General features: G+C 39.8%; 6 protein-coding genes across 8 annotated transcripts; all 6 read right to left on the minus strand.

The window, feature by feature from the left end:
* Nucleotides 1-397: 397 nt before the first annotated feature.
* Nucleotides 398-3169, minus strand: LOC106348599 (protein disulfide isomerase-like 1-1). Its single transcript, XM_013788362.3, has 9 exons — nt 2916-3169; nt 2712-2742; nt 2334-2621; nt 2066-2251; nt 1832-1957; nt 1492-1629; nt 1165-1402; nt 955-1067; nt 398-851 (listed from the first exon to the last, which is right to left on the minus strand). The coding sequence occupies exons 1-9, from the start codon at nt 3098-3100 to the stop codon at nt 642-644; spliced, it is 1515 nt and encodes a 504-aa protein (XP_013643816.1). The 5' UTR covers nt 3101-3169; the 3' UTR covers nt 398-641.
* Nucleotides 3170-4181: 1012 nt separating this feature from the next.
* Nucleotides 4182-6190, minus strand: LOC106348600 (proteasome subunit beta type-3-A). Of its 2 annotated transcripts, XM_013788364.3 has the most exons (7): nt 5935-6190; nt 5659-5840; nt 5453-5560; nt 5254-5343; nt 4825-4909; nt 4484-4578; nt 4182-4387 (listed from the first exon to the last, which is right to left on the minus strand). In XM_013788364.3, exons 1-7 carry the CDS (start codon nt 5938-5940, stop codon nt 4339-4341), a joined length of 615 nt encoding a protein of 204 aa, XP_013643818.1. In that variant the 5' UTR covers nt 5941-6190; the 3' UTR covers nt 4182-4338. The 2 variants fall into 2 exon arrangements, with proteins under 2 accessions (XP_013643818.1, XP_013643817.2); XM_013788363.3 differs by lacking the exon at nt 5935-6190 and having other exon boundaries at nt 5659-5846.
* An 869-nt stretch (nt 6191-7059) lies between these two features.
* BNAC07G14290D lies at nt 7060-7674 on the minus strand. The gene has a single exon (XM_013790518.1). The coding sequence runs from the start codon at nt 7672-7674 to the stop codon at nt 7060-7062; it is 615 nt and encodes a 204-aa protein (XP_013645972.1).
* Nucleotides 7675-8186: 512 nt separating this feature from the next.
* Nucleotides 8187-11430, minus strand: LOC106348601 (auxilin-related protein 2). 2 transcript variants are annotated; one of them, XM_013788367.3, is made up of 9 exons: nt 10667-11430; nt 10382-10590; nt 10086-10300; nt 9875-9992; nt 9693-9790; nt 9517-9582; nt 9225-9314; nt 8945-9121; nt 8187-8644 (listed from the first exon to the last, which is right to left on the minus strand). In XM_013788367.3, exons 1-9 carry the CDS (start codon nt 11239-11241, stop codon nt 8606-8608), a joined length of 1587 nt encoding a protein of 528 aa, XP_013643821.1. In that variant the 5' UTR covers nt 11242-11430; the 3' UTR covers nt 8187-8605. The 2 variants fall into 2 exon arrangements, with proteins under 2 accessions (XP_013643821.1, XP_013643820.1); XM_013788366.3 differs by having other exon boundaries at nt 10086-10312; nt 10667-11429.
* A 2193-nt stretch (nt 11431-13623) lies between these two features.
* LOC106348603 (keratinocyte-associated protein 2) lies at nt 13624-15018 on the minus strand. The gene is made up of 4 exons (XM_013788369.3): nt 14622-15018; nt 14461-14512; nt 14034-14100; nt 13624-13891 (listed from the first exon to the last, which is right to left on the minus strand). The coding sequence occupies exons 1-4, from the start codon at nt 14784-14786 to the stop codon at nt 13807-13809; spliced, it is 369 nt and encodes a 122-aa protein (XP_013643823.1). The 5' UTR covers nt 14787-15018; the 3' UTR covers nt 13624-13806.
* Nucleotides 15019-15131: 113 nt separating this feature from the next.
* LOC106348602 (uncharacterized calcium-binding protein C800.10c) lies at nt 15132-21444 on the minus strand. Its single transcript, XM_013788368.3, has 13 exons — nt 20942-21444; nt 19308-20547; nt 18897-19115; nt 18588-18811; nt 18254-18328; nt 17933-18004; nt 17748-17846; nt 17579-17650; nt 17393-17507; nt 17180-17248; nt 16709-17003; nt 16438-16549; nt 15132-16353 (listed from the first exon to the last, which is right to left on the minus strand). Exons 1-13 carry the CDS (start codon nt 21086-21088, stop codon nt 15475-15477), a joined length of 3618 nt encoding a protein of 1205 aa, XP_013643822.1. The 5' UTR covers nt 21089-21444; the 3' UTR covers nt 15132-15474.
* Nucleotides 21445-21754: the final 310 nt, after the last annotated feature.

Genomic DNA, 21754 nt, shown 5'->3' on the forward strand with positions numbered 1-21754 from the left:
CTCAGAGGATTCGAATATACTCAAATCTAGCATTTTACGAAGTTACTGGGCTGTAAGGAATCCATTTGGTCAATAGAACATAAACACTACTATGTCACTACTTTATCAAGTTTCTTTCTTCTACGTAACAAACAACAAAATCCCATAATGTCACAATTTGTTTGTAACAAACACTATTATTGTATTCACAATAATAAAATAAAACGTGAAAAATTATTCATATGATACACTTATTTTTGTACATGAGACATTGCCGTCTTTTTTAGCCAGTGACAAAGTAATCAATTTTCTCCGGAGGTAAGTTCAAGACCGATTGGTCAACCTACATCACAAGAGAACATATTCACATCAATTCAAATGTTCACGATCTCTTTGTAAATATGAACCACAATGTGTATGATCTTTCTGTAAAATGTGCATGACCCATAATATAAAAAGAGAACAGAGTTCAAAAACGAACAATTAACCAAAAAACAAGAAAAGAGGCAGGCGTTATTCGGTTATTGTTCAGAAGATTTTGCATATAAAAAAAAAACTAATAGACAAAGAAACATTCGCTAAGAAGTGTGGTCTTCTGTCTATTTTCCTCAAAACTAGACAAACTAGGCTAGCGGCTAGGAGACGGAACACGCTTCCCCTTTTCAGAGCTCGTCCTTGGCAGCCTCTGTTGTCTTTTCCTCCGCCTTAGTCTCTCCAGCTGTGTCCTTGTTCTTGTCGATGAAGCTTATGAAGTCTTCCTTTGTCCTGTCTCCTTCGTACAGCACAACGTTTCCGCTCGCTGATCTGAAGTAAATGGTCGGGAATCCCTTCACATCGAAGGTATCACGTGGGAAGTCGTTTGCAGTTGCATCCTAGACAAGCGAAAAGAGGAAGAACCCGGTAAGATAAAACCATGGATATGATAAAAAAAAATGAATAACCTTTCAGTTCGGTGAAAGGGGAAAATTGACTTACTAGCTTAGCTATGACAACACTTGGATCGTTTTGGTACGACACAGCGACTTCGTCCAAGATTGGAACAAGCTTTTGGCAGTGTCCACACCATGGTGCATAGAATTCAAGCAACACTGCAAGTAAAGAAGAGGAAACAAAACTGATTTATGTGTTTCTTTAGCTACCAGCAAACAGGGGTTTGTTTGTGATTTAATAATGTATGGAGCTCACCGTTCTTTCCAGAGTTGAAGACCATGTCGTCAAGGCTCTCACCAACAACAACCTTCACTGGCTCGTTGTTTTCGGTTGGGATAGGTTGAGATTTTTTGTGAGGGGGCACTTTTCCATCCTTGAAGTCCTTGATCCATGATCCAATCTGGTCAACCTCCACATTTGTTTTCAGGTACTTCTTGTCGTCAGCAGTTTGGATGATGATGAGAGGAACTTGGCTCTCTTCGAGTCCAAAGTACTGTTATTAGTTCACAAAATTCAGAATTAGCATTTTGAAATAAACAAGGGATGAGACGGTTGGGAGATAGATAGTAGAGCAAGACTAACCTGGAATGCGCCTTGGCTGTTCTCAGCATCACCGAGAAGGAAGCTAAGACCCTGTCCCTTGTTGGATGTAGCAACTTCACGGTACTTTGATTTAAGAGTCTCAGCTGATTCTTCGGTGAAGTTAATGAAAAACATCGCCTGAAACTCAAAATATTACGCACCATCAAAACCAATACACGGTTTGGGAATTACAGGATCATTGAGCTAATATGGCATTCTATGACAATAACTAATACGCATCAGCTCATCTCAGTCAATCTATATGCACAAGAAATAAAGGCATAACATGAATCCCTCCTTTTAGTAGTATCATGATGGGATTAAGATCCATGAGTTATACCTTAGTGTTAGGGCTGTCAAAGAATTTGATAACATAAGGGTGGTTGTTTGGATCCTTGTCAAAGACGGTGATAAGGGGAATGCTTGATTCTTTGACAAACTTCTCCAAAGCTTCTCCATCAAAATCCTGGATATGCACAGAAGAAAATCAAATATATATACCGTATCACAGGACCACTCATCCATGTTACATACAAAGAGAGAGAAAAAAAAGCAAGCCTTTTTCCCCTTGTACCTTGGAATCAACAAACAGTTCATCGAAGGGTTTGAATAGCCTGACCACAGGTCCTGTCACAGACTCTCCACGAGGAAGAAGCTTAGCATCAGAGGTGTGTGCAAAATCATAGTCAGAGCGCAGTTTCTCAGCAGTGGCTAAGAAAGAATCAAACTCAGGGCCAGCCAATTTAGGGAAAACTCCAACCTAACGCAACAGAAACAACAAACGTTACTTGCCTATTATATACAGAGATGAAAAAGGAATGTGCGAGTGGTGTGACACTTACCACAACAACCTTCTTGTCACCAACAACCTCAGTAGCATCATCAGGCGACTTGATCTCAAAAGAAGCGGGGCCGCTTTGCTTCTTCAAGTAAGAAACAATGCCGTCGGCTTCACGAGGTCCTTTGTATTCCTGAACAGCTTTGCCTCTGTTTCTGAAGATCTTGATGGTAGGGAAACCCTGAACCTCGTACTTGGTTGCAAACTCTTTGTTAGTCTCCTCACTTGCATCAATCTTGGCAAGAACCACGGGAGGGACGTTACTGCTCAGCTCCGACGCAGCCTTCTCGTACTGTAAAACAAAAATTACATGAATAAGACAAATTGATAGGTAAAAGACAATAACTTTCCACATGAAGAAGAAGAAGAAGACGTAACTTACCTCAGGAGCTAGCTGCTTGCAGTGTCCACACCTGAAGAAGCAAATATCAAATGAGTGCGAGATTAAGATCCAACTACTTACAAATTAGTAAGCGTACAAGCTCCTAGTTGGAATTCATTTCATAGATCGAATCGTTCAAACACAAATCCATATGATAAAACTCAGATCCATCGAATCGCATGACAATCAGCAGAAGATCAATACCAAGGGGCGTAGAACTCGACGACGATGAAATCGTGCTTGTTGATGGTATCGGTGAAGTTGGAGTGATCCAAAGTCAACACGAACTCCTTCGTCTCCCTCTCTTCGCTTCTTACTGAGCCTGAGGAAGCGAGCAGCGACAACAACACAAGGATCGAGAACAGCGCGTATCCCCTTCTCATCGCCATTATTGATCTCTGTTGGGAAAGCTTTCGGAGATATTTATTTATCAGCTAAACGGTCACCTATCCACGTGGCGATCAATCATTTGATGTTACGCTGTCACAGTACAATAGGAGGGGATCACATGAGATATATATCCGGAAAGTAAATGGTCAGCATAAAATTGAAAAAAAAAATTGCATTTAGATCTGACCCGTTATGGATTGTTTTGTTTAGTTTCATTCCATTATTAACATTTATCAATGTGAATATTATAGGTAAAAATTTCCTTAGCTCGAGGCAAAACCCTGCAACGCGTGCGTCACCACTCTCACAACTACATAGCACTCCCGGATCCCACGTACAAGGCTGGTTTGGTCGGACTGATCTTACTAAAATGAGAAGTCCAATCTTTGTCTATTCTTTGAATATTAACCGGGAAATTCAGACAAAAATTAGAGATGGTAATTGGTTTTCCATCTGCTTTTCAGTAGATTTTATGTTAGCAAAGATTAAACTTGGCATTTTGCATTACTGGTCTCAAGATATTATCAAAAATGATTATGGAATTATTAAGGAATGTGTGTATTTTGGAGAGTGACATTATTCATTTCATGCTCTGCGAAGACCATGGTGAGCTCGAGTTCTTCGTTCTACACCTTTCCGTGCAAATTTAGACTCTCTTCTTAACCTAATACCATGAACCGGACCAACACCGCCAGAAAAACGATGTTGTTTCCTCAAACCAACTCTAACACGATGGCTCCTCGGTCGGTCGTGGAGACTTTGCTCTTTTTTCCTCATTTCTAGTCTCGGTCTATGGTATCTGAAAGACCCATCATCGTCATCACTACAAGCATCTTTATCATCATCATCCTCTGTACACCTGCGATTTCTGCATCTTCTTCTGCGTTTGGTGTGTAGCAGATCATAGCAGAAGAAAGTGCAGCAGTAGCTAAGAACGAGTCCATCCCACACGACCAAGCGACATAACGAGACGATCTAATTAGGACAAGAACTTATAAAGAGAGCCATTGCAACTGCTTTCTGGTTGTTTCCCCTGTTTTACTTCTTTTCATGATATTTATTTTCCTAACTCTTTTAAAATAATAGAAAATCAAATTTCATACCGAAGTCATAATCTCAAAGAAGAAATGGTTCTATGCTTAAACCGGGATGCGATGGTTATTCTACTTAAAACCAGTTTACAAAGAAAAAACAACAACTTGGATAGAAGCAGATGAAGATGATATAGCTGATCAGATTAATCCATCCTTCCCTTTAGGATCCTCTCTTTAATCTCATTTGGTGTTCTGCAACAGTATCACAAACAAAGTATGTTTGAGAAGTATACTGAGATAACAAAAAAAATGTGTGGGGACAAAAGCAGAAACTAATTGAGAACTTACACAACGTAGACATGACCTCCCCAACCACTCAGACAATCACGGTCAACTGACGATAGAAGTGCTTGCGATATCGTCTCAAACAGTTCCTCCGCTTCCTGATAAATTCCAATATTGTTAGTCTTGATGGGCACTTTTGAACACCTCATGCCAAAAGGAACAATTGAAGAGATATCCAAGACAAAAAATAATGGCTATTGGGGTCCAAGGTGGGTTTTCAAAATAATTCAAGATTCTACATTTATAGAAGCTAACAACAAACTTAACTGTGGTTATTTTAAGAATTTGAACTGAAAGGACTTGGTAATAAAACAGGAGATGACAAAGTTGCTAGAAAGACAAACCATATCAGGCTTGTACATAGCTTCGCAGGCACCATAAAGTGATTCTGAAGCAGTTCCGGATACAACAAAATCTTTAGCCAACTCCCTGCAATTTTTTTTTTTTTTACAGTAGAACCACAAGTATTAACAACATGTACGGTACGCCCCTTATATCAAGCAACAAACGAGATGAAAGAATAACGGAGAACTCATTCTCGGAACAGCAAATACAAGTGAAATCCCCATAAAAATAACAAACATGAACATTGCAGACTCGCTTATGCATCATTAGACACAACTCCAACCATAAGGAATGGAAAAACTAAATGATCTCCACCGAAACATCTATACACGTAACAAGAATTACACTCTAGGCTAACCAAGCTAAATGACACTGAACAAGGGAAACTACGGAACAGAGAAGCAACAAAGGAAAGGAGATGAGCTTACTTGGCTCCAATGGAGTCCATGGTGCAGATGAAGGGCTTGTCATCTTCTCCCAGTCCAGCAATCACTGGTTGGCATAAGTAAGGACCAAATCTGAAACCAAACACCCATTCTATTCAGGTACAAACTAAGCCATCAAAATTCGACATAATAACGCAAATCAACTTGACAAAGTAGAAAGCTAAGTAAGAAAACAACACACCTCTTCTCGTAAAGAATGGCAGAGACGAGACTGGCGAAAGTTTCAGGCTTCATGTCTCTCTCCTCACGAAGCTGGTACAGCTTATGGCGAAACACCAAGCGCTGGTACCTTCCATCCCCCCCCCCCAAAAAAAAAAGGAAAAATCCTAACAAGTTCAAAAAAAAAAGAGAAGAAGCAAACAAACAAACATCTGAAAGCTTTCTTACAGTGTTTGAACATCGGTGGCGAGACCAGAGAGTCCGATGAAGACGCGATCGTGGATCTTGGAGATTCTCTGGAAATCGGTGGCGATTGTCTGAAGCTGCACACCGAGCCTTCGATCACTGGCGATGGCGAAGCAGTTCTTCCCCACCATAGCTACAACTGCACTTCCATTGTACTCGAAGATCTGCATCGCCATCAATTAGTCACGCATCAATGACTGATGCGGAATAAGACCAAGAGTAAGGGTTTTCGAAATTCAAACGAGTGATCCGACTTACCGACATCGGAAGAGTAGGGTTTGTGGAGTGATGTTTGGAGCTTTTTTCGAGGAGAACGGAGGAGAAATCTGAGAGACGGAGCAGGGAGAAAGTAAGTAAAGTCGACGGTGGCTTGGAAGAAACTCCAGCCGAGTTATATTCGTTGGGCCTTCTACAGGCCCATGGGTTGGTAATTGTATAAACCACTACAACAAATGTTTTGATATCAGAGTTAGTCCTCGGCAAAAAACACCAGAACCAAAAAATCGAACTGAATTAACCGAAACCCAAACTAGACTAAACCCTCAAATACCTTAATGGTTCCTCTTTTTTGTATCCAAATAATCGAAACCGAACCGAAAACTGAACGGTACCCAAATATGCGAAAAAACAAATTTCAACTTTCTGATATAAGATAAAATGTCATAAATCCCACTTGACTTGAGTTGGAGAGGAAGAAAAGTGACAACATTGTTACTACGAGACCACCACGTTATTTTTTATGTACTTTTTTATATTAAAAGAGTAAATACTTACAAAACTAGCACTTTAGTGATTCGAGCTTTGGTTGGATGACTCGGGTTGGATAGGAAGAGTGACGACATTGTTACCACCATACGATTCGAACTTTGGTTGGATTAATGAATATGCAAGTGTGTAACCACTAGACCACTTAGATTAACATGTTAACTAATATATTTTGTATATATATATTTGATTCATACATTAAACGGGTACCCGAAACCGAACCAAAATATCGTAAACAACTATTGGATATAAGAATGATTTATCCGATAATACCGAAAACCCAATGGTTTCTATCCGAATACAAGAATGTCCAGGGTTAATCAGAGTCGGAGTGCCCGGTTAAACCAATTTAACTGAATCGAAATCATAATAAAAGAGTAAACCCGAACTAGAGAATTGATTCGTTTTGTTCTTCATTTAATGATAAATTGGATCGAACTGAAAGACCGACCGTATCACCATCAGTCTAAAACCGAGTAAAACTCGCATAAATAAGATATTGTAGTAGCAATTGCAGACCTTGAGCGAAAAAAATGAAATGAAATAAACACTAAAGTTTTATTAAGTTTTTCTCTTTGCATAAGAGAATTATAAATAACTGATGCGCTTAAACCACAACTAGAGTACCACATCCCAATCGAGGCGGTCACGTTCCATCATTAATATGATTCTTTTCTCAGCAGAGCTTAAATCAGACTCGTTATGTTTCACACGAAAAGGCGAAGACAATGACGACGACTCCTCCGATGACGAAAACGACTTCGTTTCTGCGTCATAGAAAACGTCAGATTCCGATGACGTCGTCGTCGTCGAATCCAAACCGGTGTTGTTTTTCACGTCGCGGGTCTTACTCTTCTTGAACCGAAGCAATGGCTTGAGAAGACTCCACCGTCGCCAATTAGTAGCAGTACCGGAGTCGCGTGTTGTTGCTCGAGCTGATGAACATCGCCAATATGGAGCCGGTGGTGGTCCTGAAGAGCGGGAATCTTGACGCGGTTTGATCTTGAAAGACGAAGGAGGAGGAGGAGCAAAGGGAGAGACCGCAGGAGAAGACGACAGAGACGGTGGAAGTTTTGTCATTCGGAGAGTAGAAAGTTTCTTGGGAGGTTTAAGGAGAGTGGGACCATCGTCATCGGGTTGGGTTCGGGTCTTGGGTATACCGGGTCGGATCTCCCAGTTAAAAGGCACTGCTCCGGGTCTCTTGAAAGGACTTTCACTATCTAATTCAACCATTGACATGACACACACACAAAGAACGTTTCTCTCTGATTTGTTTGAAGAATATTTCAACAACCCCTACTTACTTATACTTCAGAGTTCAGACAGCTTTATGTGAAACTATAAAGATTCAATGGATTTATTTACGGTATTACTAATGTTTTCTATATTAGATTGGATATGTATCAAAACCTTCTTTTTACATGGATATGATAGAGAATCTACGTAACTAGTTACGCTTTTATCTTCTTCACATTTTCGGAGGATCACACTCTCAGTAAAATATTAAAGAGGTAAATCTCATTTGTTCAAAGTAATATAATATATTACTATACATACTGGTTAGAAAAAGTATTATATCTGGATTATATTATACCATTTATTATTTGTATATTTTGTTGTTATACAATACTATATTAGGTGAATATTTTACGAAATGAGAATGACAATTGTTTTGTAGCTTGAGGATTGTTATTGCCGTGATTCAACAATGTCTTCTTCTTTTTTTGGGTTAAAGATTCATTCAACAATGTCAGCTATTGTAACAACACAAAGGGTTCACATAATCCATTGAGATTTGTTAATCTAGAAATCAGACATTAATATGAAACATCTCTACGCTACAGCTATAATAAGAACATTAGATATATATTTATATAAAAGAAACTATATTGTTTTTCTTTTTTTTTGGGGGGGGGGGGGGGGGGCTAATACAATATCCCCCCATTTGTTTTTTTGGGTGTATATAAAAGATGCAAAGGTAGCTACTGTTAAAAGGGAAAATGAGAGAAGAAAAAATGATAAGACTCCAGGAAACTCAAAGACTAATTATGTACAGAGATGAGCACACAGACACAAAAACATCAGCTACTAAGTCTCTTCAACTGTCCTCTACCTCTTGAAGCATACTCTTCTTAAACCTCTGAATCGAAAGACTCTGGGAGGTTTAAGAGAGTTCCTCTTTGTTGAACTTATTCCATGCTTCCTGTTCAATGCAATTTTGCGTTCAGTTAAACAATTAGATAAGAAAGATTTGCTTGAAGCTGAGTGTAAGCTGAGTGGATTTATTGCAAGAGATAATAAACTAAACCAGATTTCTTCCAATTACTACTAACACTATGTTAGTAACACAGAAGCTGGTTCAGTTACTTTTTTTTTTTAGAACGTTGTTTCCATGAAACTCTACTGATTTGATTCGGTGGGGAACTAAACATTCGACTGCCAACTTTTGTGTAAATTAGATTCTAGAGAGATATATGCTCATTCAGATCCAGTGAGAAAATACCTTCAAAATGTCAAAAACCTTTTCGGCTATAAACTTTTGTTCAAGGGTGGCTCCTTTCTGCTGAACTTTATCGGGATGTACATACAGCGTTGCCTTCCTATAGACTTTCTTGACTGCTGAAGAAGTGATCAAATCTGTCAGAGAAACAGCTTCCCAACCACATCCAGGCCAGAGTACCTGTCATCGTTCAAAAACAGAATCAGAACTCAGTGAACTTACGAGGAGCACACATGTAACAGAACATTTAATTACAACTTTTGTTCAATTCTATAAAACTCACGATTTGCAAGGAAGATAACAGCGCACGCATGTTTCCTTCTTTCCCAGTCGCCCAACGCCTTATCTCAGCATCAACACTCTCAGAAATCCTCTGAAAATCAAGATTAACAAGAAAACCATTAAACACACCAACAAAGGAGACTCACTCTGTGTAGATTTCGAAAACAAAATCACTAGATGAAATGTCAATGTCAAAACAGCATTATCATAATGAAGACCAATAAATCCAAAAACCGTCATTGTTCATAGTAATGAAGATTAAAACAAAAATGTAAAGAAAAGGCATAGCTTACAGTTCTATGTTCTTGTTCAATCCGAGATTGATGATCACGGCTATTCATATCAGCTACAGCTTGTGCCTACATTTTGAAAAGGCACTGAATAGTGTAAAATCATCTTTGAACCAAAATTTACAAGTCAAGGTTTGCACAAGAAGTTTCAAAAGAAAACCAAAAATAACCACACATACCACACGGCTCTTTGTTCTCTGTTCACGATCCCATCTGGCCTTTCTTCGCTCATCGCTTTCCCCTGGGATCTCCTCAAATTCTCTAAATATAGGATCCCCTGTGGAGAAGAAGGAAACATTGCTAAGAAAGTTAGACCAAAGTAGATAATAACTGGAAAAGACATGCTTTCAACGACATCTACCTCCAAAAAGTGCAGAAAAGTCATCCACCAGGTTTGCTGGAGGAGGAGGCTTCTTGGCACTAGAAACCCCATTAGGCGTCTTTTTGGGCACGTTGACTGCTGCTTGCTTGCGAGTTGCCTTTGCATCAGAAAGAAGCATAAGTATACACACGTGGAAAGACATTTTTTCTAATTTTAAAAAGTGAAACATAGATCGAAAGGTGCTTCTTACTTCAGTTGTGGCCCGGGACTTTGGTACACTGCTGGACCGATGCCCAGCGCTGAAAAAGGAGTCAAGATCATCTACACCAAACTGTTTTGTCTTTGTTCCAGCATCTTCAGCTTCTCTGAATTTACTAGCAGTGTCAGAGGCGGAGGCACTACGCCGCATGGTAGTACTAGTACTACCCATGGCAAAGTCTTCGAGCTCGTCAATTGAAGACAATCCTGAACTCTTAACTGTTAAACAATTCCTAATCAGATAACAAGAGCTCTAGTACTTCCAGGTTATCAAAGAGATTAACTAACCTCTGTCGACTTTTGGGGTTGGTTTAGGGGGAGGCTTGAGTTTTGTAGAAGAAGACTGTGATGGTTTTTTCCCCTGAGAAGTGACGGAAGCAGCAAACACATCAAGCGGATCCACGAACAGACCCGAAGAAGAATGTGGTGCAGAGGTAGTTGATTCTAGAACCACAAAAGGGTCAGCATCAGCAAAGTTCGATGATGCGGTAGTCTTGCTGAAAAAAAAACAACCAGAAACAATATATTTCAAACCACATTCTACAGATGACAGACATCAACAGGTATCAATACCTGCTAGTGGTTTGAGAACTCCCACCAAAACCAGGAATCAACTCATCAAAACCATTCTTCCCAGAACTAGTCTTGGATTCAAGACCAAACCCACCCAGCAAATCATCAACCCCAGCAGCATCTTGCGAGAACGCCCCAAATATATCATCATTTCCAACAGAGCTATTAGAGACAGGCACAGCACCAAACAAATCAACGTCAGCAAAACCCTGCGCTGAAGAAGAAGAAGAAGAAGAAGATGTCTTCATCCCAAAGTTGGTGGAGAACATCAAATCGTCGTCGTTTAAAGACGAAGACTTGGTATCAGGCTTGTTCAACCCACCACCAAAGACATCGAAATCGTCGAATCCACCAGAGCTCGATCCGTTCCTGTTAGTAGAGCTCGACGTGAAGAAGATATCGTCGTCGTTGACAGATACCTTATTGGAAGAATACGACGTCGATTTGGGATTAACACCACCGAGATTCTTCCAGCTCGGGGCATTGTTGGGAGGACGCTTGGAGGCAGCCATGGGAGCAGATTTTCCTTGGGGCTTTATCCCGTAACGCTCCGTGAGAACACCAAACTCGTCCATTTTCGGGAAAAATTGAAAACCCTGTGAAGATCGATCGCGTGAAGATGGGAGAGAGAGATTCTCTGGATAGGGAAAGGGAATCTCAGAGAGAGCAACGATCGATAGACGGTGAATAATAAGGAAGAAGAGAAAAAACAATCGTCCTCTTTTTTTTTTTTTTTTTCTCTCTCAAAAAAATCTGAGAAGGCCACCGACGAAGACGAACGATAGAAGATATAATAATAACCCACGAAATGAATGTGCGGGTGGGTGGGTGGGTCCTCACACAGATGGCTTCTTTTGCTTTTTTTTAAATTCCCACCTTCCTTTCCTATATTCCTATTGTAAGTCGTACGGAAAAAAAATTGTTTCAAAGAATGATTGTTGTTTTCGAGTTTTAATACAAAATTTATTAACAAAATTATCTATTTTATTTTTTTTATTGGTTTTGAAATATAGTTATATGTATATGTAATTGTATTTTTATTTTGGACATAATACAAAATCTTATGTTTTTTTAATCTGTGTGCATAAACTCAAAACGACAATTAAAATGAAACGGATGAAATATCTCATCTTTTATATATATATATATCGATTTTACGGAAAACAAAAATATTTCACTCTAACTAATTATGTAAAAAAAATTTTAAAAATATTGTTGCTTGTATGATGAATTGATGATACAGTATTCCAGTCACATTCCCACTTTGAAAAATTTTAGTTGGCTTGTACGCATATCACCTACATTTTCTTTTTCTTTATACATCATGTCTTTTTATGAAAATTATAACTTGTAGATATCAGTGAGCTAGGAGATAAGGAGGAAATAAATTTCCAAGATTTATTTATAGAAAAAGGGAAGGGGAAAACATAGGGCCGTTTGTCCATCTGGACGAAGATGAGAGTTTTGCTTGTTTAGACACTAAAAGTGCAATTCATTCAGATGGATCATCCGGATGACTTTCGAAAATTCAGACTTAATTTTAAAGTCCATCCAGCTGAACCAATTTGAATCATTTGAATGGAGATGATTCATTCAAAATAGTATAATGTCTATTATGCCCTTAATGTAATTCACAAATTACAAATTTAAACATAATATCATTTTGTCACACACGAAAGCTGACAAAACCACAAAAATGAGTTTTCCCGAAAAAATTAGAAACTAATTTTTCACGCCAAAACCCCAAAAACACATTTTCTCGCCAAAATTGAAAAAACGTGTTTTCCACCAAAATTGCAAAAACGTGTTTACCCGCAAAAACCGCAAAAACGTGTTTTCATGCCTAAATCACAAAAACATGTTTTCACGCCGAAACCCCAAAACGAAAATTTCCGCCAAAACACAAAAACATGTTTTCCCTCCAAAATTGCAAAACGCGTTTTCACGCCAAAACCCCAAAAACGAGCTTTCCCGCAAAACCGCAAAAATGCGTTTTCCCGCCAAAATTGCAAAATCATGTTTTTCCGCCAAAATCGAAAATTTTCACTTTTCCGCCAAAGCCAAAAAAAGTATTTTCCCGCCAAAACGCGTTTTCCCACCAAAACCACAAAAACGCGTGTTCCCACTAAAATCACAAAATCTCGTTTTTCCGCCAAAATCGAAAATTTCATTTTCCCACCAAAACCGAAAATCTCATTTTCCCGCGAAAACCGCAAAAACGTGTTTTCCTGCGAAAACCGCAAAACATATTTTCCCGCCAAAACAGCAAAAATGTGCTTTCCCGCCAAAACCAAAAAGAAATTATTTTTCCGCCAAAACCGAAAAATGCGTTTTTCCGCTAAAACCAAAAAATCTTATTTTCCCGCCAAAACCGCAAAAAACTCGTTAATTTTGAAATAATTATAATATAAATATATTAGATTAAATAATTAAATGTAATATAGTTAAAATTAATATCGAATATATTATTAAATCAACACAAGGGGGTATTTTGGTAATTTGTTTACTAAACTCATTTAGATGAAAATGAAAATAAAGAAACAAACATAAACTCTATTTAGATGAACTATCTGGATGGATAAACAAACAATCACAAAAATTTAAATGGATCATCTGAATAGATCATACAAATGAATCATTTGGACGGAGATGACAAATGGTGAAACAAACAGAACCATACTCATAATAACATTTATGTTTCTATATATTTACGTGAAATACTCTCTTTTTCGACTGGCAATTCATTTAGTAAGTTAGATAACACCACCCACTATGATCAGACATCTACCAATCATCTACTGTATATGTGAATCAACTTCAGTGCTATGAAAAAGTTAAAAGGCCAATACGAAACCAAACTTTACATGTTACCAACCCAAACGAACCCAACCCCACTACAACATTAGTAGTCCAACACTCACAGAACTTCATAAAGCTCTGAAAATTTGTACTAATCATAATTCAAAACTAGATATATATTATTTGACTAACTTTCTCCAAGAACATAGAGTCATAAACACAAGTACAAAATCGACCAAGCATAAGATGCAGAAATTCTAAGTCTTTAGTTCATGAAGTTGGAAGTATCCTTGAATCTTTTAGTGCTAAACAAAAATAAACACATTATCCTGTTCTCTAATTCAATGTTTTTTAGATTTTGACTCAGAGAGCATGTATCCAGAGATCTTGTTCATCTCGTATAACAGCCCAGCAGAGAACAAAAAACTGCAACCCAAAAACATTGAACAACAAAGCAAAGCAACCCACAGTTGTTAGCTAGAGAGAGAGAGAGAGAGAGTTACGGAATAGCAGTAACATCGGTTGAATATACACTCGAAATATAGAGCAGAACTAGTGTCAGTCTTACCAGGTTGTAATACAAACTCGATGCACCGTGCTAGCAGCTACAAGAGCTATGATCTCCGCAATAACCACTGCCAAAAAAAATAAACGAAGAAAAAAGAAGAACTTTTCATCAGCAAACAAACTTTACGCCATAGTTTCCACAGTGATTCTTGCATAAACTAAGAAATGACAATCATTTGACAATAAAGAAACAGATCAATTAAAATATCTAATCTCCACATTCAGGAATTGATTCACAAGGATACATACATGCCCTTGAAACACTCAAAAGCAACCTTTTGGAATCTATTATCGAGGAAAAGTAAATATTTTGGGCATTAAAATCTCTGAACTAGACAGAGAGAGTGATAACAGAAAAGAGAAGTGTTTTAAGTTTTAACAGATTATTGATTTTATCAATAAAGTGCATGTCAAAGAGAAACACCAACCTGCACCCCAGCTACTCTTCGTGCCAGAAGACTCCTGGAGATTTCCTATGAACTGCAAAGTAAACAAATCGCATTGACCCAGATTCTCGAGGAATTTGATAAACCAAATATCTAACGAATCAAGTTTGAAATAGACTACTGAGGAGAATCCTATAACTTACTGTGAGAGAGAAGAGAAAGAGGAGTGAGCTAGTGAAGCCTCCAAGGATCGTGAACAGCTCCGAAGAAGCTAATTTCCCTCTATACACTTCTTGAAGCGAGAGGACCACCGTAAACAGAAGCATGGATCCAAGCATCGATCTTCCACCTCCCGGTCCCGCCGCCATTTATTTCTCCTTAACTCTTCCGGAAATGAAAGATCTAGAGCGTAAACCTTTTGAATGATTGGAGAATGTGATTGATTACCTTGAAATAAAATAACCCTAACAGATCGGAGCTTCCCTCTTCTCGTCACTTCTCCTCAGCTTCACGGACAAATGAAGAAGACGACCGACGAGGAGGAGTAATACTAAAGTGACGATAGACCCCGTAATTATCGTATCTTACTACAGAAATGCCCCGATATTTATTTTACATCTAAACGTTGTCGTTTTGATTTAGAGTTAAAAAAGACAAAACAAATCAGAACTATAGATAGATACGGATTATTAAGAAAAAAAAAACAATCAATCTAGTGTAAGATCATCTGAAAATTATCCATACAAGACGATTACAAAGATACAATCTCAATTTATGTTTATCCGGGACACATAAATTTTCACTATTCATCATAAAATAAAAGGAAGAGCAAAGAAAAAAACTACTCGGAGATCAAACGACACTCGACAAAAAAAAATCCTTAAAAAGGGAAAAAATGGCAAATGAACTGCTATATATTAACAAAAAAAAAATGAAACAAGCAGAAGAGGGCAAACCAAACAAATAAAAATACATAGAACTAGTTCGAACTGTAGTAAAAAACAGCAAACAATATAATATGTGATCATATACGTTATCACACGTGGGCTTGGGGTGCTAGAAAGCATTCCAATGATCAGAGCTACGTGGTGTCTCTGCTGTATTTGTCGTTGTTTTGAATGGTCCGGTAGAACCGAACGGGTCATGGTCATCAAACCCAAACCCGTGACTGTAATCAGCGTCTCTAGTACTTCCAATTGAATCGAATCTCGTCAACGAGGCTTTAGGTGTCTCGGCCGCGTAGTTGTTGCTAGATGAATCGTAGCTCTGATAGTTGAATGAATCAAACCTGGACGCGAATGGGTCTGGCTCGCTTGTGCTGCGCATCGAGTCTGAGCGTGATAGAGAGAAAGCGTCATTATTGTTGCTGTTGAATGAGTCGAAGCGGGAGAAGGTGTTGGAAGAGAAGTCATCGTGTGCGGCAGGTGTGCTTGGGACAGAGTCGAACATGAAGGGACTTCTCCCTGGGAACAAGTTGTCTGAACGAGGAGTCTCTGATGCAAACGGCTTCCCGCCTAAATCAGACGTGCTATAAGCAGGAGTGCTTGGGACAGAGTCGTCAAAAAACGATTTCTTTTCGGGAAACAAGTTTCCAGGATAAGCAGGAGTGCTTGGAACCGAGTCGTCGAAGAACGATTTACCTGCGTAAGCAGGAGTGCTCGGAACCGAGTCGTCGAAGTACGATTTATTGCCTGAGTAAGAGGCAGTTGTTGTAGCTGGAGTGCTAGGGACTGAATCAGCAAACAAGGAAGGTTTTGCAGTGAAACCGTCGTTTGCATTTGCCGACGGGCTTGAGACAGAGTCAGAAAATATAGATAGCTTTGGAGGGAGGAAGTCGTTTGATAGGGTGGAGCCAGTTTTTATAGGCTTAATGCTGAAGTCATCGAATCCGAACCCGAATCCAAAGCCACTATCATGCTTCTCATGATCCTTGTCCTGCGTAAACACATAACGCTCGCCACAATTAGATTGAGATGACGAAGCATCAATATTAATCTAGAGCACATGAGCACAATATACCTTTCCGTTGTCAGGGTTGAAGCTTGAAACTGAATCCGTCTCATCGTGAGAGTCATAGTTTACAGTTTTGCCAGTAGAAGCAGTCGATTCACCATCATCATGGCCATTTTCACTGAGACAAAATTGAGTATAATGTAGACAATGTAAGTCAACTGAGATGTGTAGGAACATACTATACTCTACTTTTCCACATTTTACCAAAGTATATAATATCCACTGTTGAGAAAAATGCAGAGTCCATAACACACACGGTCTAAGAAAAGAGGCCTACCTCCTCGTATCTTTGGTTCGGGGTGAATCGTCAGCTTCAATACCCTTTCTAACATTAGAGTCATCCAGAGATCCGTTTCTATCCTTTTTACCGTCTGCAGATGCTGGATCCTTTTCAGAAGCCTCTTCATCACTGCTTGGCTTTTTCTCTGCTTTAGACTCAACATCTGAGGATGAAATGTCTTCACCTTCATTTGAAGAGGCAGTAATTTCTTTCTCCCAAGCCGATGATTTTTCCTTTGGAGGGGCTATGATGTTTTGAACATCAAGTGTAAGCTCCTTCACAAAGACAAACCCTGAAAGTAGAGAAAAATTAGTATGCAAAGTTCAAGTGTTCGACTTCAAAATTCATACCCTGTTTTAGAAGACAGGTAAATATAAGGAAACAAGAAACATTGATTAAACATCTTAAGCCATGCTTCCTCGATAATCTCATCTAACAAAGATAACTAAATCGAAATCGCAAGTATACCTTCCTCCTCTAGCTTATCCCATTCTTCATCCCAATCCGCAGCACCTTCCTGGATTCCAGGCTGCCAACCTGTGAAAAGCGAAGAAGTCCAATGAAAACATTAAAAAAAAATGTATACAATAAGGGGTAAATCAAAATCGCAAGTATACTGATTGAGAGAATACAATATTAAAAGTGTTATTTCATTGGAGTCAAGAAGGGGTAAATCTATACCAAAAGGAAGTTCCACCAGAGTAGTGGGTTTGCCACGTACTCCATATTGTTTGCAGCGCTCATTCAAATTTCTAATCAGTTCCTCAAGGCCTGATTGGATGTGTTCAGTGCGCTCCTACAAGACAACATTCAGCTAACTACAACCACCAATCACAATCAATCAACGGGATAGCCCGCGTGGCTTACCTTAACAACACCATCATCAAGCTTGCCTTCTTCAAATTTGACTATTGCCTGGTACAATTCCATTTTCTTCTCCTGCGATTTAAAGGGAGGTTTATCATATTTTTAAGGAGACATAGCTTGCAAATAATTCAAATTAAGCCATGTTACTGGGATACTGCTTGTAAACTACCTGTATATCACGGAACGTGGCCTCTTCAATAGTCAATTTAGAGCCTACATTGCCAGACTTCTTGTATTTCTCCTCATATTTCTTTGCTAGAGATTCAAGCTGGATTACAGATTTAGTATGTTAGGTAAACAACTGGATGTGTGATACCATCACAGAAGCAGCACAGTGCCACAAAAACTGTATACCTCACGTTTATCACCCGAGACTCTCTCCGTAATTTCATTGTACCTGTTGTCACATCTGCTCTTATATAAAACCTGTCACCCAAGGAACCAAAGGGTGAAGGTCAAAGAAACAAACTTATCGTTGGTAATAGTAAGGAACTTCCTCAAAACAACTATATTCCTCGAGATTTTAAGATCACTTCAGCACAAATCAAACAACAAAACTATACAATAATAATAATGTCAAACCGGTGTTTGCCACTACTACTGGTATCAAAATAAGCAATTACAAACAACATTTTGGGAAAGAAAAGACCAACCGGAATAAGCAGAAATACTTACAAGTTCCTGCATCTTAGCATGGAAGAACTCGATTTTTTGCTTGGAATCAGCTATTTCTTTTTCAAGTTCATCCACCTGATGACCAAAATACAAGGATTTTAAGAAAAGAAACAGCCGTCACATAAATTTCTAGGGTATGCCAAATTTCAGTCAATAACTGATCTTCTATGCAGAGAAAGAACACAAATTGCCAGAAGTAGTATCAAAATAGGTTTACAAACAGTGGAAAAAAAGGAATTATGTATAGTTTCCAGAGGCTGCCTGATAACGCTAACCTAAAAAAACTACCACATTGGCAAATTAGAAAGCAAATCAGAGAGAAACCAGAGAGTGCCTTTTTATCAATGGCAGTTGCTTCTTCAAACTTCGAGTTGAGTGAATCCTGCTCCTCTTTACTAAGTTGATCCACCAGATATTTTTCCAGCTCCGGCATCTTACGCTTTGGCTGAGTGGGCTGGACCATTCCATCACTAGGTGAGAGAGGAACCGGTCTCGGAGGCTTTCCTTTGGGAATAGCTGGTGGCCTCGAACCCCCATGATGTTGATGATGTTGGACACCTACAATATTTGGTCCAGGAATACACATGCCGCCAGCAGAAAAATAATGCAAGTAATACAGAAAAAGGTTTGCTTGATGCCATACCATGTGGATGTCCCCAGGACGCATTGCCATGTGGTGCCACAGATTGACCAGGAGAGGTAAACATGCTCTCACTAGATATTATGGTGCTTGGGAACACTGGGGGAAGAGGTCGGCCCTCTCTATAACGCTCCATTAGATAGACAGCAATACAAAATTCCCTTAGTGAGAGCATGCTATCATTATCTTGATCGGATAAATACCAAACCTGCTTCAAAGCCTCTGTAATACCAAGGAACAGCATTGGAAACACACATAAACTGTCTACATTCCCATAAAACACATAAAAATGATATACATAACTATAAAAGTGTCACTTAATTAAAATGCATATTCACCATCATAACAACAAGCTCAGACTGAAACAAGACCACTGTTAATGGATGAAGTAACATAAACGAAAATGTAGCCTACCTTGCGGGAGCCTCCAACTGAAGAACAGATTGCGAGCCTGGTTCCCGGTAATCTTTCCGTCCCTATCAGTGTCAACTTGCACAAAAACTTTGGTATATTTCTGGACATCAGCTGGAGTCATTTTTGGCCAAGGGGCTTGTGAGTGGGAGTGGGGTTGGTGTTGGGGTCGAGGTCGGGGCTGGTGGTGGGGTTGGTGGTGAGTTAGGGGCTGAGGTTGGTGGTGAGGTTGATGGTGAGGTTGGTGGTGAGGCTGGGAATGAGGTTGGTGTTGAGGCTGGGGTTGGTATTGGGGTCGGGGCTGAGACTGACGCTGGGTCATCTGACTAGAAGCTGACATTCCAACTCCAACAGTAGAGCCAGTTGTACCAGAAGCTGCACCGGAGGGAGCAAATGGCTGGCTTATTTGTCCAGCAAGCTGATTCTGAACCCCAACAGGATGCTGTCCCAAAGAGCCATGTTGCGGAATTGAACTTGTCCTAACTACAGACTGTGCAACCCCAGGAGCCACAACAGTTCCAGAAGAAACAGATGAGATGGCCACTGTCGACGTAGTTCCAGTAGTAAGTTGTTTTGGCTCCGTGGAAGCAACTGCAAACACATCTCCGAAAAGTGAGTCAGAGGCAAAACCGTTTCCTGATGCCGCCAGTTCCTTGGGATCCTTGCCTACCAATTGATTGGATGTCGCATCTAGAGCACGAGCACCTGAAGGAGCAGATGAATCTTGGGGCTTGTGCACAGGCGCTGATTCTTGAGGTCTAGCTGTTGTAGAGCTTATTACTGCAGTTGTCATATGCGGTGTTGGTATATGGTTGGTAACTGAATTAGGTGCAGTACGAGGCGCACCAGCTGGCATACCCTGGCTTTGAAAGTTTTGCGGTGGTTGAGCCAGGCGTGGGCCATTAAATTGATTCTGCTGGCCCGGGACTACTTGTTGATTACTAGTGCTTACGGTTCCGCCCATTTGGCCTCCTCTCACACCAGCCGCTACTGATGATGGCATCGATGTAGCTCCCTGAGCTTGTGTAGCAGGCACAACTCCCCTGGGCTGGGGAGAGGGTGTTGCAGCAAGATTTATCTTGGGAGCAGGGATATTAGCTGAAGCAGGACTATAAATTGCAGCCTTCACTATCTCAGGCGTCAATTCCCGTCTACTTTGTGCCACAGTTACCAACTTTAAAGCATTGTAGAACTCCGCTCGACCAAGGTAACCAGCCTTTTTTGCATCCGCGTAGGACCATACCTATAACATCAACATATCCGAAGATTAATAGCCACAATAGGAGCTGAAAAACTTATATATGCACAAATCTGCAGAATGTTGTCTACAGTTCAGAAACGTATGATAGAATTCAAATATGCTTAGTTCCCTCATTGCATCCAATGTTCTAAGCATATGCACAGTAGATTGCTTCTCTATTTCAATATGCCAACGCTTAAACATTTCCACTAAAAATATCTTATGCGCCAATCTGATAAAAGTTGTTAGCATTCTAATCCTAGACTACTACACCGAGATCAAACTGGAGCCTCCTATAGCATCACATAAATACACTACAAGCTCCCGAATGAAAAGAGAGGCTTCATCGCAATTCTACCAAACGATCCCACAGGTGAAAGATCCAATTCAAAGGAACCTGAGCAAGGACGTTCTTAGGCAAACTGGAGCCTTGGAAGAAAGCGACAGCCTCAGCACCACTGATACGACCATCTCCGTCCAAATCTGCTCTCCTGAAATACGTATCGAACAGATCCTGGCTCCCCGTCGGCCTCGGCGCCGCCATTTGGAAACGGAGGATGATCCGGAAGACAGTGTCCCACAACAAGATGCGTGGAAAAGCCCTAACACATAAGGCTGCCCGAGTCCAATCGTTAGATCACCGCATCGCACGGAGGTTCGATTGGAAGGAAGGAGAAATGAGATCGGTGGCGGTGAAGATAGCGACGGTTACGAGAGGCGGAGAGAAGTAAAGAGAGGCCGATGATGATGATGATTCTCCCCGACAGGGAAACAATCCAATTCCCGGGGATTTGAGATGGAAAACCGGTTCAGCGCGATGGAGGAGGAGATTTTGGGAAAGTTATTTGATGAAAAAAATAATGTTTATCGCAAATAATAATAATACGGACAGAGCTTATTGTTTTAAAAAATATATAAATAAATATACAATTTCCTTTTATATTATCAGCTTGCTCGACTGATAACGATGTCTATGATTTGAGAGAGAGATGTAATATGAGCAAGTTCTCTGCTTTAGTAGTTCTTATTAACTACTCATTTCTACTATACGACGGCGTTTCCTCCCGATACAAATATCTACCCAGTTTCAAGAGCTCTTGCTCCAAGTCCTCAAAAGGTCAGAGACTTTTATGTTGCTGTTACAGAACCTGAAGCCACTGAGCCAGTATTGAGTTGCATAGTGATGAAGTTAATTTTACACAAAAGAAGC

The sequence above is a fragment of the Brassica napus genome, chromosome C7 (genome assembly GCF_020379485.1).
Source record: "Brassica napus cultivar Da-Ae chromosome C7, Da-Ae, whole genome shotgun sequence".
Classification (NCBI taxonomy): domain Eukaryota; kingdom Viridiplantae; phylum Streptophyta; class Magnoliopsida; order Brassicales; family Brassicaceae; genus Brassica; species Brassica napus.

Excerpts from the sequence above, each read along its gene's own strand:
- LOC106348599 (XM_013788362.3), bottom strand. The coding sequence starts at position 3,100 with ATGGCGATGAGAAGGGGATACGCGCTGTTCTCGATCCTTGTGTTGTTG. Across the intron at positions 2,252-2,333 it reads GTGACAAGAAGGTTGTTGTG|GTTGGAGTTTTCCCTAAATT; the intron begins GTAAGTGTCACA and ends CTGTTGCGTTAG. Across the intron at positions 1,630-1,831 it reads TTGACAGCCCTAACACTAAG|GCGATGTTTTTCATTAACTT; the intron begins GTATAACTCATG and ends TTTGAGTTTCAG.
- LOC106348600 (XM_013788364.3), bottom strand. Across the intron at positions 5,561-5,658 it reads GCCACCGATGTTCAAACACT|GTACCAGCGCTTGGTGTTTC; the intron begins GTAAGAAAGCTT and ends GGGGGATGGAAG. Across the intron at positions 5,344-5,452 it reads GCCATTCTTTACGAGAAGAG|ATTTGGTCCTTACTTATGCC; the intron begins GTGTGTTGTTTT and ends GTTTGGTTTCAG.
- BNAC07G14290D (XM_013790518.1), bottom strand. The coding sequence starts at position 7,674 with ATGGTTGAATTAGATAGTGAAAGTCCTTTCAAGAGACCCGGAGCAGTG.
- LOC106348601 (XM_013788366.3), bottom strand. The coding sequence starts at position 11,241 with ATGGACGAGTTTGGTGTTCTCACGGAGCGTTACGGGATAAAGCCCCAA. Across the intron at positions 9,993-10,085 it reads AGTCCCGGGCCACAACTGAA|GCAACTCGCAAGCAAGCAGC; the intron begins GTAAGAAGCACC and ends TCTGATGCAAAG. Across the intron at positions 9,122-9,224 it reads TGTTATCTTCCTTGCAAATC|GTACTCTGGCCTGGATGTGG; the intron begins GTGAGTTTTATA and ends GAACGATGACAG.
- LOC106348603 (XM_013788369.3), bottom strand. The coding sequence starts at position 14,786 with ATGGCGGCGGGACCGGGAGGTGGAAGATCGATGCTTGGATCCATGCTT. Across the intron at positions 14,513-14,621 it reads TCTTTCTCTTCTCTCTCACA|TTCATAGGAAATCTCCAGGA; the intron begins GTAAGTTATAGG and ends TTTACTTTGCAG. Across the intron at positions 14,101-14,460 it reads GAAGAGTAGCTGGGGTGCAG|TGGTTATTGCGGAGATCATA; the intron begins GTTGGTGTTTCT and ends TTTTTTTGGCAG.
- LOC106348602 (XM_013788368.3), bottom strand. The coding sequence starts at position 21,088 with ATGGCGGCGCCGAGGCCGACGGGGAGCCAGGATCTGTTCGATACGTAT. Across the intron at positions 17,847-17,932 it reads TCTCGGGTGATAAACGTGAG|CTTGAATCTCTAGCAAAGAA; the intron begins GTATACAGTTTT and ends TCTGTAATCCAG. Across the intron at positions 17,004-17,179 it reads GGATAAGCTAGAGGAGGAAG|GGTTTGTCTTTGTGAAGGAG; the intron begins GTATACTTGCGA and ends CTCTACTTTCAG.